General features: G+C 41.2%; 1 protein-coding gene across 2 annotated transcripts; it reads left to right on the top strand.

Moving 5' to 3' along the window:
• Positions 1 to 97: 97 nt before the first annotated feature.
• Positions 98 to 14,896, top strand: si:dkey-178e17.3 (somatomedin-B and thrombospondin type-1 domain-containing protein). 2 transcript variants are annotated; one of them, XM_044195097.1, is made up of 5 exons: positions 98 to 1,074; positions 9,351 to 9,536; positions 10,062 to 10,152; positions 12,319 to 12,477; positions 13,408 to 14,896. In XM_044195097.1, the coding sequence occupies exons 1-5, from the start codon at positions 825 to 827 to the stop codon at positions 13,511 to 13,513; spliced, it is 792 nt and encodes a 263-aa protein (XP_044051032.1). In that variant the 5' UTR covers positions 98 to 824; the 3' UTR covers positions 13,514 to 14,896. The 2 variants fall into 2 exon arrangements, with proteins under 2 accessions (XP_044051032.1, XP_044051033.1); XM_044195098.1 differs by having other exon boundaries at positions 99 to 1,074; positions 9,354 to 9,536.
• The last annotated feature ends 3,051 nt before the right edge of the window (positions 14,897 to 17,947 follow it).

Consider the following 17,947-nt stretch of genomic DNA (forward strand, 5'->3'; position numbering starts at 1 on the left):
ATTGTTCTCCAGTCAAAAGGGTGGATGCTCTTAGTTCTACGGGATGAGTAGAAATCATTTTGTTGCTGCATCTCAAAAAGGACCTCGTAGCTTTGCGCAGTTGGCTGAATCTTATTTTCATGCAAACTTTCCTTTATTTTCTCCTTTATTTACTGATTTTGATGTAAAGTGTCTGCGCCGCTATCCGTGGTGCTGAATTTGATTTTCTGATTGGAAGCTAAACTGATCTATATTGTTTTAGACACTTTCCACAGATATCTATTCACCTGTGTGTTGCTGATCTTTTGGATTCTTTGAAATGTTTTAGGGTTCCAGCTTTGGTGCAACGGTGCAAGTTACTATAAATGCCTCCATTAGGGCTTATTTTGTGTGGTTTGGCAGCCTTTCCCAGAAATGAACGCTTTCTTGATTTGCATCTCATTTATATCTTAGCAGCACAGGTGGTCCAATACCCTTTGAGAGAATAACAAGACATTCTTTATTGCACTCGTTTGTTGAGTTACAAATTGCACAACCAGGCGCGCAAAGAGAGAGAGAGAGAGAGAGAGAGAGAGAGAGGAGCTGGTACTGTACGTCTTTCCTAATAACCAACAGTAGCTCTAAGGGGCGGTGTCCGACAGACGGATAGAGGAGAGCTGGTGTGCACACAAGCTTCACTTTTACGCATCAGTTGTTCGTGTAGGTGTCAATGCCGAAGTTACCTTGGATTTGGATTTTCAAAATACCGCAAGTGTCTTTATAACATAAATCAGGTTTAAGCAACATCCAAAGTGACATACACCAGCGGAGTGTGTGAGAGTGAGGAACAAGTGAAAGTTTACGTCATGGGAGCGCATGGATGGAGCTCAGCGCGTCTTGGGTTTGTCCTTTGTGGATATTTTGCGTTTTTCTGCGGGGAAATTGTTCCACAGGCTGAAGCGGGCTGCAGGGAGAGGGAGAGCCCAAACTGCTGCACCGGCCGGAACAACGAATGTTTTGAGTACAGCAAGAGAAAAACAGTGTGCTATTGTGATACCTACTGTCAGAAAACCAGAGACTGCTGCGAGGACTATCAGCGTGTGTGCCAAATATCTGGTGAGTTGCTTGTTCTATCCTGGTCACTGAAATTTGACATCAAATAACTTGTTGATGCTTTTGATTCTTGGAAGCTCAAAGTTTGGGGGAAATTAACACCTATACTGTACAGACTGTATGTGATTCTAACTGTGCCTTGTCCAGTGACGCCTGTTGTTCATTGTTGTCCAATGATGACTGACATTGAGGTGACATGAAGACAGTGAGACATACTACACATAGCTGTCTCTAGTGCGCCTATTAAGGCTGTTTGTTTTAAGTGACCAGCCAGAGGTGACCATTTGTAGGGGGGGCGTGGAGGGGTATCTCCTGTCTTCAACAGCAGGTTGTGTGTATGTGTTTTTAAGTTTGCAGGGTTGACCCTTGGCCTTGGCCATTAAAGCTGCACAACCTGACCATGAAGTGGTTAGAAAGTGGAGCGAGTGATCATAACAGAGTCACAAATCAGCATGGCAGTTTCCTCTTCAACAACGAAAGAATAATCTGCACTTTGAATCATGAGCTCAAGGTTAATTGTTCACAGAATCTTTAAAATGTGAGTGTGCGTAACCTGTTCCCTCATCATCCTGGCTGCTGCTATATATGGGCAAATGAGGGAATGGACACCATGGGAACAGACTGCCAAAGATGGTCAGGATTACAGTAGAGCTGTGTCTGAGATGTAACAGAGGCAGCTCTTACATTATGTTGAAACATCCCAAGTTCACGAGGAGTGATTATCTGTGTATAGATACACTCAGAGCGTGACCCACGTCTTAAGTGCACCTTAACAAGCACCTGCAGGGTCAGTCCTACAAGTCAAAGAGCACTTAAAATGCTGCAGCTATCCCTCTATTTAGGCACATTTAGTGTATACATGGTGAACCGTTGTTCGAGTGTTGTGTCTGTGCTGTGATAATGAACAGGCTGCCTCATCCGGATCCTTGAGTTAATCACATAAATGTTTGTACAAAAGTACTGTGATGGAAGCTGTAATACACTTTATTAGACCTCACTGTTTACTGCAAAGAAAGCTGAACCATCTGTTAATCACTGTTTAACTGCAGCATATAATTTATGTTTCGACAAGCCTTTTGTAAAGCATAGGCCTATAACTTTAGTTAATTGATGTTTGAATGCATTTTACAACTTGAAGATCCCTTAATTTCATTTAAGATTCAGTACAATTTCAGGAAAAATCAATCTGTATTTTGTACAGATTGTAAAGCCCTTTGATGCAAATGTGTGATTTCGGGCTAGCGAAATAAAATTAACTTAACTTTACTTGAATTTGTCTTTAAACTTCCTTGAGACAAGTGATCCATCTCAGTAAGCATCATGTCTGCTTTTATTTTGGTGATGTTATCGTCATGTGGTCACATATTACAGACTTTTCTAATCAATCAATGAGATAGATTGTGCATGGAAAAAGGTTTCTTGCAGTAAGGCTTTTTCAGCATAAATGAATACACGCAGATGTGTGGCTACTAGCAACTAAAACTTACTACAGATAGTAACACACACATGCAGACTCAAATCTCAATTTGTGTTTTGTTTTTTTTCACCAATAAGTCAAAGAGGCATGTACAGACAACATTTATCATCCAGGAGCCAGCTGAGTGAAGTCCAGGCATCTCTTGCTCCATCCCATGTGCTTGCCAAGCTGAAACTTAACAGAATAAGCACAGGAAAGCACCTCAGGTCAGTGTTGAGTCATCACTGTATTGTTCTACAGCAGCTGGTCCGTCAGAGGTCAGCTCACAGCTGCCATGTGCACTGGTTCACTCACATGTCAGACGAGGATTTTTAGCACCGTGGACCTCATGTGTCGCTCTGACAGGTCAATCCTGATGTGACACAGTACAGAAAAAAGCACTCTCTCTCTCTCTGGGACCGGAGTCACACAGTGGTGTGATGCAGGTGTTACAGGTTGGACAATGTTTCACTTTACAGAATATCTGTAAATCAAGACATGTCCGCTGTATGGATCAGTGAACACTGAGTGATGCTGAGAAAAGCACCTTGACTTCCTCCCTCTGCAACCTGAGCATCTTTACAGTATAAACACAACATGCAGCTTGTGGCTTGGCTCAGTTCCATCAAAGCACCCTGATGTTTTCTAACCCAAATTACACTCAGACTTTATCTGATCCTGATCCTGCAGCTCTGTAATGCATCAAGGAGTCTGTCTGTGTACTGTCTGTCACAGTCTGTAATTTTGTCGTGTCAGCTGTAGCGGAGCAAAGAGCTTGGAGTGGGTGACATCAGAAGAGAGACAGAAAAAAATGGCAGACTGTTTGCACCACTTGGACACAAACACTTAAAGCTCTTTCGAGTGTGATACAATTTGCTCCAGAGATGTTATTCAGATGAAGTATTTGTCAGGAATTTGTGTTGGTTGTAAACAGTGTGGAGAATGTTACTGTGCACTTAATATTTATATTACTCTGTTTAGAACTGTGGGGCATTAACTTAAAACAAGTGGAGTCGGTGGTGGAAAGTTTTAAGCAAAAGTAAGTATAAAGTGAGTATAAAGGCAAGTATAAAGTCTTTCTGCACCAGACTGGCAGAAAGTGCAAATTACTGGGATGTTCTTGGGTGTTTCATCAGGTTTTCAAACTGGAAAAATATGGTGGCATTTCTGGTAACAAAAACATTTCAGCAGACCAACCCATCAGAATCGGTTACAATCGGATACATTTGAATGAGTTATAGAGTTGTCCAGCCATGCTTAGTTTTAGATCCACAAGTTAGTTTAAGTAGTTCTTGAGGCTGAGGAGGTGATAAACAGCATGTTGACACCATTTGTCATCTAAACCACTCTGCATAATTTGATAATTAGCCTGGCTGAAGGTCTTTATTCTCAGTGGATGCTTTCCAGACTAATATCTCACTGCAAAAACTAAACTTGGCAAGGCTAGCTGTGTTTTTTTCTCATTCTTGCAAATAAATTCAAATTTTTTATTTCCAGTTCAGCTACAGAACCATTTTCAAGCCTCAATGTTTGCCTTTTCAGGCATTAGGCATATGAGACATTTCTTCACCTTGCTATGCTATTTCTACGGGGGACTAAGGGTTAACAGAACATCACAAATGAATGATACAGTATGTACAGTGGTCGAAATCCAAGAGGAGAGTTGTCTCCTGTTGTAGGAGTATCTTCACATAATTTCCATGTCAGCCCTAAAGTAAGTCTCTAATTGCTCATTCCTATTCATATACACTAGAGATGAAACTGGCCCACAGGAGGATGGTAAGGGCAGCTCCTCTCCTGCTGTGGTGTCTGGTAGTTTTCACTTCAGCAGAAAGACATATTGTAGCCTCTGCCTCAGATACACCAGAGGTTTGCTCATCATTCATCTGCCGCTCCTACAGGCACTTATGTTTCTCTGTCTTTCCCTTAGGGCACTGTATGCTGTCATGCCATGATGTTTGGTTCTTTCCACCTACGTTCACTCCCACTTTTCTTCCTTGCTTCCCACACGTTCTTTCTTTAACCTCCATGAGTAGTGAATGTTTTTGCCCAGCTTGGCTGAAACAGCCCAGCTGTTGTAGTTTTTGGGACAAACAGCTTACTGTCCAGTTTCTCCTGGTACTCACATACAAATTTGATGTCCTTCATCTGACCTCTTCATGACCAGAAAACATCAGCGTTGTATTTCGTTTTGAACTTGAAGGGTGTCAACGGTTTTCATAGGAACTATTTCTTCAATATAAAGTAGTTGCAAGGAAAACTGTTCACAGCAGGTCTGTGGATTATTCAGAGTAAGACTGACATTGTTTCTTGGAAGGAATATTACTTGATTGCAAGATAACACAAGTGATTAACCATCCCTTTAAGAACAATTGCTTTATTTAGATACAAACACATTTTAAGCCATGCTGGCTATGCATGGCTCTATGGATGACAATGTTGGTCTGTCAGTCGGTCCACCACTGTGATCCAGACTGAAATATCTCACCAAATATTTGTTGGATTGACATGTAATTTTGCACTGAAATGTGTGGTCCACAGAGGATGAATCCTACTGACTTTGGTGATCCCCTGACTTTTCGTCTAGAGCCAACAACTATTGGATGGATTAGCATGAAATTTGGTACACACAGTCATGTCCCTCTCAGCATGAATTGTAATAATGTTGGTGATCCCTTAACTTTTCCTCTAGTGCCATCATCACATCAGCCTCAGCTGCTTTTCTGTTCTAATTAGCAAATGTTAGGATGCTAACACGCTAAACTAAAAAGGTGAACATGGTAAACAAACCTGAATATGATCAGTATGTTGGCATTGTTATTGTGAGCATGTTTGCATACTAGTGTTAGCATTTAGCTTGAAGCACCTCTGTGCTTATGTACTGTACAGCCTCACAGAGCCGCTAGCATGGCTGTAGACTCTTAGTCTTGTTATAGTGAGCAAAACACTTAAAATTGAGTGCAATTCAGGAACAGTCATCTTTATTATTCCCCAAAAGCATTTGTCTAACTTATGATGTTGATGAGGTATTCTCTGACTAAAAGGGGGGACATTATGAATCTGTCCACAATTTTCAAATAAATTGTTGGAACCAACGAGTTGTTCATTTGATACAATTTTAATCCAGAATAGTTGTATATATTTTTCTATCTTTGTTCTTCAAGTAGTTTTTATCTCTAACCTGAGACAGTATAGCAAGCTTCCACACTAGAGTGCCCACTTTTGTTGTCATTCAACTCTGAATTATTCTGAAGTGAAGTTTCTTATCTTTGAATGATGTCTTTGAAGGTAAGCAGGTGTTCCTTCCTTGTTTTTGTTGTTGTTTTATTGTTGTTAGGAAGTTGGAGTCAGTATTCAGAAGGTCTTCATCCTTAGGCCCTGCAGTTTTAACAGAAAATCTGTCTCAGCTGTGTTTGTAATGAATCCTTTTAATTAGTTGGTTTGTTTGGCTCCTCTTTTCAAGGTGTCTACAGGAAACATTTATGTGCTAACCTGTTATTAGGGCTCAGTCCTGTGTCCTTCACCCCTATTAACAGGCTTATGGTTCTCCCTTGTGTTGTCGAACATTATAAGGCTTGTCTGATGGGACCAAGGCCCAGCTTTCTACATGGGAGGGAGGTTGGTTTGGGAGGTTTTTGGGGTGCAACGGTCCTCCAGAGCAGCTGGACATCTGGGTCCCATCAGAGAGGAGATGGGGGGTGGACGGAGGGGGTGGGAGAGTGAAAAAGAGGACCAAATAAAGGAGACAGATGGGGGAGAAAGAACAAGAGAGAGTGTGGGACAAAGTGATAAAGGGAGAAGAAGATGAAGCAAATTGGGTGGGTAGGTCAAATAACTCTTTTGTTATGAAACCCTAAAATGGAAGCAGAATTCAGGAAGAGTGAAAACAAAAAGCAAATGAATGCCAATCTGAAAAGCTAGATAATAAGCTATTACCTCACTGTATCAAGTGTGACTGGAGATTGGCTGACAAGTCGGGAGATAAAAGTGCTGATGTTGGATACACATTCAGTGGTTTGCTTCAGTTAGTGGTGTTTGTCTGAAGCTCTGCCAACTGCCAGGACAATTAGCCATACTGCCACAGACTCTGTCCAAGCAAATTCCTATTACGCGCAACAATTTTTTTATTAAATAAAAAACAAAACTGCATTTTTAAATATGCAAACACAGTGTAATGCACCCTCTCTAGAGCTATCATGCTTTAAAGCCCCTGAAAACTTGACTTCAGATCTATTTGAAGTCAAGGTATTTGTGTGAGTGTGGTTTGAGTGAGAGAGATTTAATTGACAGTGACCACAGGAACCATCAACTGTTGTTAGATTCTGATTCAAATGCTGCTAAATCCTGAATGATGCATAGAAATATGTGACTTCCAACTTAGCTCCACCCACACCAAACTTGTGAAAAGAGCACAGAAAATAAAGAAATCTATCATGTGAAATAACAAAAACTGTTTTAATTTTGGCAGAAAAGTGTGTGTTCATGTAGGATCCCTTCAATCATAGTAAGAAGCTGATAGAGTAAATACGTTTTCAGGTCCTTTATGTTTGGCAGATACTGGTATTTTCAGTGCTTCAATGCTCACTATAACATTAACCTTGTGCTCCAAAAGATTAGAGAATACAGACATAAAGTCAGTGGCAGATAAAACACTGTCTCTGCTTAATTATAGAAGCTGCCTTTGAGGGGAAAAATAAACTTTAAATTACTTGAAAACACAAAATATCAGCTGATTGAAAAAGACAAAAACTGAACATGCTGACAACAGTGCCATTTGTTTCCTGTATTGGGGTCGGAGGTCAGAGGTGGCGGCATGCTTTCCAACGGGGGACTTTCTTGTCCACAATGGGGACAGGGGACAACAGTGGTTGTAAGCTCTGTGGGTCAGGCTGTGTCAGACTGTCAGCAGGGTTCTCATGTGGGTGGTGGGACTGTTGCACTGGTGGTACCAGAAACAGAGTGGGGGACCACCACAGTTTGGTAATTGCCTTCTGACCTCTGGTGGCTTGGGGCCAACAGGCTGTGACTTTCAGACAGGGCCTTAGTCCTGTTAGTGTGTATGTCGGTGTTGATCAGAAGGGTAATAGCCCTGTTTCCCCTCGGGTGCGGGAACTCGCTGACCCTATCGGTTTCATTACACACTCTCTGCAGTAAAGACCTCAACTGCCCTGCTTGCTTGTGTGTTTCCCACTACGAGAAAGTAAAACAGCAACATAAAAACGGCCCCTGTGAACGTCAGAGGATGTAGAAGAGGAAAGGCAAGGAGACAGGGTAAGGATAAGAAGAGGTGGAGGAGGCAAGAGTAGGAAGTTGGAAGGGTTGCGGTGTCTGATTCGATCACGCCCCTCAGTTTTCTTTCAAGAAAGTTCATGCCGCTCTACAAGTCTACATGGGGTAATGTGTATGTCTGTGTGTTTTAGGGTGATGATTGAAGGTGGAACAAGCCCAAGTGGGTGTGTTTAATCTCACAGAAATTGTTTTCGATGTGTGTGTATGTTGTGTGTGTGTGTGTGTGTGTGTGTGTGTGTGTGTGTGTGTGTGTGCGTGGTGATCTGGGAAAGGCGAGTGTCAGGTGGGCAGCACTAATGTGCAGGAATGCAGAGATTCCACAGTGGCTTTGTGGATCGGCTGTGTCACTGAGACAGCCGCCCCCCCTCCAAAACCCCAACAGGACCATGGGAATGAACCGAGCAGGCGGCACCTTGAAAGCTCTCTCTCTCTCTTTCTCCTGTTCACTCACACACACATACTTATTCACTTACAGCATTGTACTGCGGGGTGAGTGTGTATTATAAAGACAGAGTGAGGTAGATTAGATGGCAAGGGAGGATTAGATTCAGTTATGGTATTTATCCTCTCCCTCCCTATAATTTACCCAAGACCATCTAATATAGCTTCAAGCTGTGTGCGCCTGCTTTCATTGTATTAAACTGTTATTGTCTACATAGAAGCTCCACACCAATATCAGGTATTTAGGTATAAACGTATATGTTTGCATTTATTAATTTGTGTGTGGAGTGGGCACTTCCCCCCTAAAACAAGACTGTTAAATGTCTGATGCTATTAAATCTTTGTGTTGGACAAGGCTTGATTACTGCTGGAGACTCTTGGCTTTGATCAGAGCAGCCATCTAACTACAGCTTCCTCTTAGCCTGATGTAATTGGCTAAATCAGCCTACCTGATTGCTGCTGCTGCTGTGCTTTATTTGTGTGTGTGTGTCAGTGTGTGTGTTTAAGTGTGGGGTGGAGGGAAACCAGAGAGAACAGGATGCAAAATTAGCCTCTTATTTAAATGGCCCCCACATTTGACCTGGGTCGCGGACTTCCTGAGTCTGGAGTTTTACTGATCTCACATTAGTAGATGGTAATGACCCAGTCACTGGTTTGCCGCCCACCTTCCTGAGTAAATGCTCAGTGCAATATTACCACTCTATATCTGGGTGTGTGTTGCACCTCACACTTTCAGCCATGCAGTTAGGCATGACAGCAAAGATTAGGGGAAGGTTTACAACTACCCCTGGGGTTAAAGATCAATTCATTTGTCAGAATTAGAACATTTGTTGTAACAGCATAGCTGGAGAGAGCTCGTCTGTGTTTCTTTCTCTTCTGCCCTCATGCCTTTAAATCTTCTCACCTTCCCAAAATGTACTGAAATTGAACTTGTCCGCATGTAACACTGAGAAAACCTAAAGCAACCTAAAAAAAGAGGCTCCAGATGCAAGTCATTTATTGCGATTTATTCCCCCGTCTTTGGACTTAATGTTTTTCTCCTGAAGTTTATCTAAAACCCTCAGCTGATCTCTCTGTCTCCCTGCTTCCCTAGCAGCCATTGACTGTGTGGTGGGATCATGGGGTCCCTGGTCATCATGCACATCTCCATGTGGAGTTGGCAGCACAGAAAGGAGTCGGCAAGTGTCTGTTCCCCCTAGAAACGGAGGCACGCCCTGTCCTGACCTCAAACAGCGTCGAGGATGCTTTGGAAACAATGAAATATGCAACACTGCGAAAGGTGAGAACACAACCTTTTCTACGTGCCCCTACATGCATGCATTCATGCATGCACGCACTCCTGCTCTGAACTCTGTTCCATATTAATTTGGTGATTCAGTATTCTCTGGGGTACCTCTTGTTAACACTGTTACTGTAAGTAACACATAATGCACACATCTGTTCTGAAGCCTTATCTCCAGCTGCACTATTTCAAATGCCTCAGTGATCCTCTTTACTATTGAATAACTTTCCCAGTAATAACACACCACACACACCCACACAGATAAACACAAGTAGGAAATTTCTAAGGAAAACTAGGAATACCACTGCACTTCAAGCCACTTCGAGTCATGTGATACACTGAGTCATTTTGAGTCATGGGATGAGCTTCTACAGATGAAATGTGGGATGTGTTTATACCTATAGTACACTGAATTTTGTGTCATTTAAAAAAAGATACTCTTCAGCGGAAACAAGAGCTCATCTGACATGATCGTTGCCTGATGATCATTTCCACCTTTTTATCCCCACACCCGACCTGCAGAGGTGGCAAAGATCCTGCCTGATTCTTTCAAGAGGAACTTCAAGGACCCTTGGAGGCGACCACACATGCTGATGAAGGAGGAGAAGGCCAGGTAAGGCCTCTATTATCAGACTGCAAACGAACACACAGTACTGCTCACGACTGACACAGCCAGCCTGCTTTGTTTTTGTATGTAGTGCTGGCTTTCATGTGCAATCGATGCAGAAAGGGGGTAATTACAGCTGAAATGTGTGGAGCGTAGAATGATCATATGTCCTGTACAGAGATTGAGATGTTATAGAAACTGAAGAGTTTCATTTAAAAAATGCTATCTATGCATTTTGCACAAAATGTATCAGCTTAATATTTCAAAAGCATATTTGATTCTCTCCATAAAAGCACAACTTTCTCATGACTACAGTTATAACTAACAATATGGTGTGCTTCATTTTAACACTCATTTTATATAAGAAAGCTTTCAGATGTTAGCTAGCTCATTTTGGCATAAAACTCTTTTGTTCCAGCTCCAAAAGTGCATTTCAGCTTCTGATATATGTAGCTGGATTTTAGTGGAGGTTCATATCAGTTTTTCTTCAGTTTTTCCTTAGTTTCACAGGTCACTTTTAGATCAACTTTGTGCTCCAAAAGATTAGAGAGTACAGACCAAGGCCAAAGTTGCCATAGCACGCAGAGCCTTGAAATTGCTTTGACGGTGTAACATGAACGCCGTCATTGAATATTTGCATCATGAGCTGACTTTTAATGACAAGGCAACCATTATCTATGTAAAAGGCAAACCCTCCCTGCATACATGTCATCTTTGATCTGAGCTGATTGCAGATGTTCTCAGAGCTGGAAAAATCAGAGACCAAGGAAAAAAATCATGGCTGGATTCCTGACAGCCCACAGCCTTTCACATTGATTAAAATGGACATCGGATACCTTTGTTTTGACTGGAATACAAAGCATCAGGGGATTGGAAGCACATTACTCATAAATGTGAGCTATCCAGCACAGATGACAGAGTTAGGGTGATTCTCACAGACATCTGGTGCCCTGGTATGTCCCTGGTGTTGTCATGGAAAATGACCCAGGAAACGAGGGGTTAAAATGAGATGAAATGGTGATCGGTACTTGTCTTTGGATCTCTAGTTATATCTGTGGCATTATCTGAATGAGTAATATGTTGGATGTTGGAAATTGCCAGGAGGCTATTATAGAGTCCCCTTTTCAGAAATTGCACGTGTACATGGAATGAATGTGTTAGAACCTTATTATATCTGTCATTTCAATATCATTTTCAAATATTCCCAAAGGTATATGCTAATGAGAATAGCTGATTGAATCCTTCAAGCATAAGTGATTATGTAAAATACATTTATTCTACCTTTATTCACTCATTTTGATTCACATTTGCTTGTTTGCCTTGTAGCAAAGCCCTCTTCAAAATGCAAGCATGAACAGTCCAAATTAGACCTGAATAATAATACTGCATGAGCTCAAAAAAAATTCCATTGTTACTGGTGGACAAAGTCTTCAAGAATCACTCTGAGAAAAAACTACAGCTTCATGTTTTCTTTGACAAACCACCCCACTGGGGATGGTGTTTTGTCTCAGCTGACTGAATCAGAGGCAAAATTAATAGTGTGCAAAAGTTGAAAGTGCCTGCCAGAGAACACAGTGAGCAGAAAAACAAGACTTTATTATTGTTTCCAGAGCACAGACTGAGCTGTGTTGATATTAGGACACTGCAGGTGACCATGGCACTGCTGGATCACCTTTAAGTGGAACAAATCTCTTATCGGGAAGTTTGATTTGTCTATTCTCTGCTTATAGTCATGATCAAGCACAGCTTGCTGGAATTGAATCACCACTTGGCTTTCATCATTCAGTCACAATGAATTGCTTTTTACTCTTGAACTACTTCAAGGGAGGGAAGAGGACAGATGCCTTTTCTAGTGTTTAAACCTGGTCTCTCTGTGTCTTCATCTGGATGTTTTCCATTTGCCTGTTTTGTTGTTGATGTTGTAGTGGCATATTTGAGTGAATGATAAAAGTCAAATATTAGATGTTGAGCTCTTGGCTACAGAGCTGTGTGAGCAGCGCCCTGTGTATTTCTCAAAGGATTACGTCTGTTGGTTTTTGAGCCCAAAAATGTGTGATTTAACTTTTTGACCCCTGCATTTTTGCCAGATTTAAGTAAATGTAAGTGAAATCGAGTCAATTATTTTTGACACTTTTCCTTTCTCTCCCTCTCTTCCTCACTCTGTGCTTGCAGTTACTGTGTGTACCTGCGGGTGAAACAGACCAGTGCCGCATGTAAACTCAAACTGTGGAGTGCTCAGTTGGTGAGAGAGAGGCTGGTCTGTGCAGAGTGTCAGAGTGATGCCATGTCAAAGTCAGACCGCTGTGGAGGCGACGGCCTAGAGAGCACCAGGTAAACCAAACTGCCAAAAGTTGTGGGCAATGTTCACCCATAACACTCCAGGGGTGTAAAGGGACAGGGAACGAACAATTTATTTCCCCCTGTCAGCTACTAGTAAATGAAAAGCCCATGAGCAAGGCACTTAACAGAACTAATGAATATATATTTAATGTATTTGCATGCAGTTAAAAGTACAGTATGTCCAATGATGAGCTTAGCTTAGCTCAATTAATTCATGTCTATGTGATCAAGTAGCAGCTGCTTCTGAAAGAAAGCAAGCACTTTTCCCAACACTGATGATGCAATACTTGGTACTCATTAGCCAAGCATATGCATATTCATTTGCTGTGAAAAGTGGAAGTGGGAATCAAATATTTTTTAATGATGTAATGTCTTTATTAGGTGTGCAATTAGCTGCTTTACAAATATATAAATGACTGCATAAGTATTTTGACAGGGCATCGATCTGTGAAGAATTTCTAGCTTTAAAACAGAGCTGCTAATTGACCTCATAGGCCATCATAAATTGAGCTAAGCTAAAGTAAGCATACCATTCAAAATACATTAAAGATGTGTGAAGAGCCATAAAAAGCACCCTTTCTGACATTGGATAATCTGGAAAAATAGTCCCCCCTAAAGTTGAAGTAGCCTTTCAACCTACATACCCATATATTCCTGGGTCTTAATGTTAAGTATCGCTAATAATATACATGTTTGGGCTGAAAGCTGCATCTGCATCAATTTTCACCTAGACTGTCTCATTGTTTCTACAAATCAAAACTTATGCAACAGAATAATTTTAAATATGCAATAATCACAAAAATTCCACACAAAGTGGATTTTAATAACACAAATGAAAAATCGAAATTTTGAATTAATTTTATAATACTATTCCCATATTTTTATATTGCTTCATGCCTGAAACGGTCCTTTTCTTCCTAGAACGTTCTGGGCAGCAGCTTCAGTCCCGGGCTGTCACGGTGCCTGGGTGCGAGAGTCGTCTTCTGAGGGCTGCCGGTGTCCTCCCTACTCTGTGCTCTTTGTGTGAGCCGGCATGAAAACCCCAGACATCGCAGGGACAAGATTTCCCTCAACACCTCCTGCTAACTATGGAAAGCCCTGCCAGCCAAGCCAGACCCCTCTGATCCAAATTACTGGATGGGTAACTCAAGGAGATCAGCAGCATCCTGCCACTTTTTCCTTTCACCTCATACTCTGTACTGTATACACTATTGCTAAGCACAATTCTTGCATTTAACTTCAGATTTTACAGCCACGTTATGTACTTATCCTCCTCCAAAGCACAGCAACATCTATATGCCTTTTTACCTCTGAATCTTTGCTATCTACCTCCATCAATGCAAGTGCATTTGTTAATGCATAATGTATAAATATATTATTTTGCTTTATACATTTTCTACTTTTGATTGTTTATGTGTTATGTATATGTGTCTATATAGCTACACTTATTTGTATCCAACAGTTTAAATATCAAACAGCAGTTGCTGCACCCAGTTCAATCCAAAGGGTCCTAAATCACCTGCAGGTTGGAGATGCTGAAAACAGGTTTATCCAAATTGTGTCCATTGCTAGAATCATTGAGTCAATATATCTGTGTTTTACAGTTTTGTCCCTATTATTATATATTTTCAACAAAAACATTTATACCAGCAAGTCAAGTTGAATATCAGGTATTGATTCTCAGGTGCTGAGATTTGTGTCTGTGTCTCCCATCAAGCTTCCTCTTTCATGTCTGCCTCTTCTGATGGTCAGTCACTGATGTTTTTAGTAGTTTAAAGTGACTCATAGATGAATTCAGTCCCATCTGTTTAGGCCTAATATTACTGGGGAGGAAAAAGAGCCATTTAAGAGAATTTCACTGTGGTTCTCTCTGTCCTCTGTGTCCAAGACTGAAAAGAATTGCTTCATAACTATGTTTTCTCAAAACTCCCTGCCCTGCTCAGAAATTCCATTATCTTCACAAGGGGGTTTTATCAGCAAAGTATCATCTAATATAACTATCACATAAAGCCATGTTACTCCCATTTTATTAATTAACAGAATCTACTCATAGAACTCCCCACAACTCCTCGATCTGCACTTCTTCTCTGCCCTTGTTGTCTCTACTGACTTGTTGTTTGCTTTGAAAGAAACTGCAGATTAACCACAGCGATACCTCCTTAAAAACAGGAGTCAGTCAACTGGCTCAGTACGCCTTCACGCATCTCTTGTTCTGCTGGTTTAAGAAGAGGACAAGTGTAGTCCCAGTAAAGGGCCTTTCTCTCTGGAAAGCTGTGAGCTTTCTCTTTCTCTCCCATGTCTGTGTCTGTGTTTGTGTGTTTATTTATTATAAAACAAGTGATGATTATATTAGTGCAGCACAGCATACTCTGTACACTGTCCATTAGCGAAAATAAACAACTATACTGTCCTTTCTCCCAGTCTTGTCATATTTTCTAATGGGGTTATTTCATTGCATCACTGCATTCAGATTAAGCAACACTTGGAACAGATTTTGTAACGCAGACCACTATTAGCATTTCTGACTTCTCCCCTCTGCAATTACTATCAGCACAGCACTGCTAAGTATATCCTTCAGTTTGACCAGTGTTTACATGCAGCACTTCACAGTTAAAAGAAGAGCGCCGTTGGACATAGGTAACTTAATGCAAACATGTACCCATCAACGCATTTTTGTTGCATTCTTGGCATTTTTTCCTGTGCGTAAACGGGATGACGACAAGCAAAATGACAACTAATGTGTATAATCATGTTTTTGCGCTACATTCTTCTACAATTTGGGGTTTTGGTTTTGTGATGTAACTGCCAGAGATGATGTGTGGACAGGCTAAACATGAGGCCTGAGACACTGGACAACTTACATCATCTGAAAATACATTTGTCACTCGCATTTTTTTGTTTTCACAGCAGCTCTGGACAATTTGAAAGCCAGCTTGCCTCCTCCTTTATGAGATATGTGGACTAGTTAACTGAATATGGAGGAGGGGATGTCTAAACCTTGACCCTGACCCTGAAAGTTGTTTATAAAGCCATTGGCCTTTCCTTTACTGACAGTTTCTAAACATTTGCCAACCACACACACATAATACCAGTTAAACCACAATGTCAGAACCTTGTTATGTTTTCTATATTATCTTGTCTTGTGCAAAACCCACCGATGCATCCATTTTATTGCTCATTAGTCAGGCTACTTACTGTACAGCATAGCCCTTCATCACAATGAGAGGTAATGAGACTCAGCAGAGGAAAGGTGAGGTAAAGCACAATTAAAGGATGGATTTGAGGATGTAAACATTACACACGCCACCTATTTAGGACTTAAATTGAGAAAATATTGAACGCCACTCATTGTATTTTATATGAAGAGCCTTTTTGTCTGAAAAATGGAAAATGACCATGAAAACTTAAACTTGACTTTTGTGGAAAACGAGACGACCCAAGATCTAACAAATCAACACTTCCCACATTAGTCCTTTGAGAAAAATTCATACTCCTGGCCACTTTCATGTGTTTCATCACAGAGGCACTTGAACTTTGCCTTCTCCATTAATCTCTCCAGCCACCCTCCCCTCTTTCTCTGCACTCCTCCCTCCCTCCTCCCTCTCCCTAGCTCCCTACCAAACTCCCCTCCGTCAGCACAACTCTTTATTTTCTCTTACTACAACAGTGGCAATAGAGTGCTGTCAGCCTGACAGTCCATCCCCTCTGAAGCAGGCTTTACCCCCCTGGCTGCCCTGCCTCTGCTGCTAACCCGCTTTCCAAAGGGCAGGAAGGCCCATCTCTGGCCCAGTGCCTGATGGGCTCCGACAGCAGTGTGTTCTGGGATTACGCCCGCTGAAAAGGGGGGCATTCCAGCACCGTCTGTCTTTGTCACAGCACGGCCACTGTTTGCTTTTGACAAGACAGCTGTTCAAAGCCCTCCCGGCCCCCACGGATGGCGTGAAGGGAAAGAACCCAGGGGTGACTTCCGTTTATTGGTGGTGTCTGTGGATGTGTGGTGCCACCTCCACCTGAGGTCCCTTCAGCAGTATATATATCTGTAGCCCCAGTTTGTGCATCTCAGATAATCACACTGTTTTTACATGATTACATTTGAGTCACAAAAGCAAGTAAAACATTGTGAAATAAGGGCTGTCACTTAAACGTTAGACTTTTCTATCCTGCAGCTTCAAAAATATTCCCTCCAACTAGGTGCGTCTCCTTGATTTATCTGTGTGACTGCATTGCTTTACTGGAACATCTTCGACACATTCCTTCCTCTCCTGATGTGTAAAATTATGCTGCAATTACCTGGGTACTCTATCTATATTTCCATCTACGTTGTTTACTTGATTGTTTGTGTGTGTACACCACAAGTGCAATAGGAAGAGTCACATTTTCTGTGTTAAAGAGTAAGGTTGTTGTTATGAATTGTTTGCCCTATACACCATTTCACCACCATTACCACCTGCGTCCACCCGTCCACAGCTGAAACACAACCCAGTGCATTAATTTACTGATCAATTAATGGACTCTCCCAACATGAAATATGTTTTTGGACACTCTGTTCATAGTGCTAATCAGATAATGCCCTAAACAGTAGCCTCCCATTCAAATCCCTGCCTATTTTTGAGAGGGTTTTGTTGGTGGTTCTGCAGCATTCAACTAAGCCAAATAAAAATAAAATAAATGAAATATAAAATATCTACAAATACACGCTTGAGAACTTGCAAAAAAACTTTCTAGTTCAGACATGCAGGGGCCTCCCTCAGCTTGGGGTCCTGGGTAGTTGGTACCCCCATTTTCCCCTCTGCGTTGCCCTAGTGTTGCGTATATATGTTTTTGGGAAGTGTGTACTATAATTAGCAAGTCATCCTAATGAGGGCCTCTGTAGGAGCAGCTGGTCCAACACAGAGGAATGATAATGAACGTGTTCTCTACATGAGGACCTGAGCTATACACAGCAACACAGCTGGTGTACAACAGAGACAGTATAGTAAACACACACACACACATTTTATGATGGTCATATTGTTTTTAAGGATCGAGCATCATTATCAGACAAAATATTTAATAGCTTTTGGTGTATTGTAATTGCAGTAAAATATAACCTTCTTTGCTTAAGCTAAAACTAAATTTACTTAATAATTTTGGTCTGTTTTGATCTTAAGTTTCCTTTGAGAAGAGAGTAGAGTTTGATATATTTAAGGTATTTTCAACAGTAATAAGTGTACTTAGATTGTAAAATGACACCTATTCTACTTTCATCAGAAAATATCACAATATATACACTATAATCACAATGCATAAAAAATGAAAACAGTCAGATAATGTTAACATACACGATCTAATGAATGATTAACAGTGGTATCTTTCTGCAGGAGCTCGTTCAAATTCTACCCTAGAAATGTGGCGTCACCTTGTGGTGCTTTTGACTTCTGCTCCATTTTAACAGAAACACAACTTATAAAACACTTGAGAC

Source organism: Siniperca chuatsi, linkage group LG5 (genome assembly GCF_020085105.1).
Source record: "Siniperca chuatsi isolate FFG_IHB_CAS linkage group LG5, ASM2008510v1, whole genome shotgun sequence".
Classification (NCBI taxonomy): Eukaryota; Metazoa; Chordata; class Actinopteri; order Centrarchiformes; family Sinipercidae; genus Siniperca; species Siniperca chuatsi.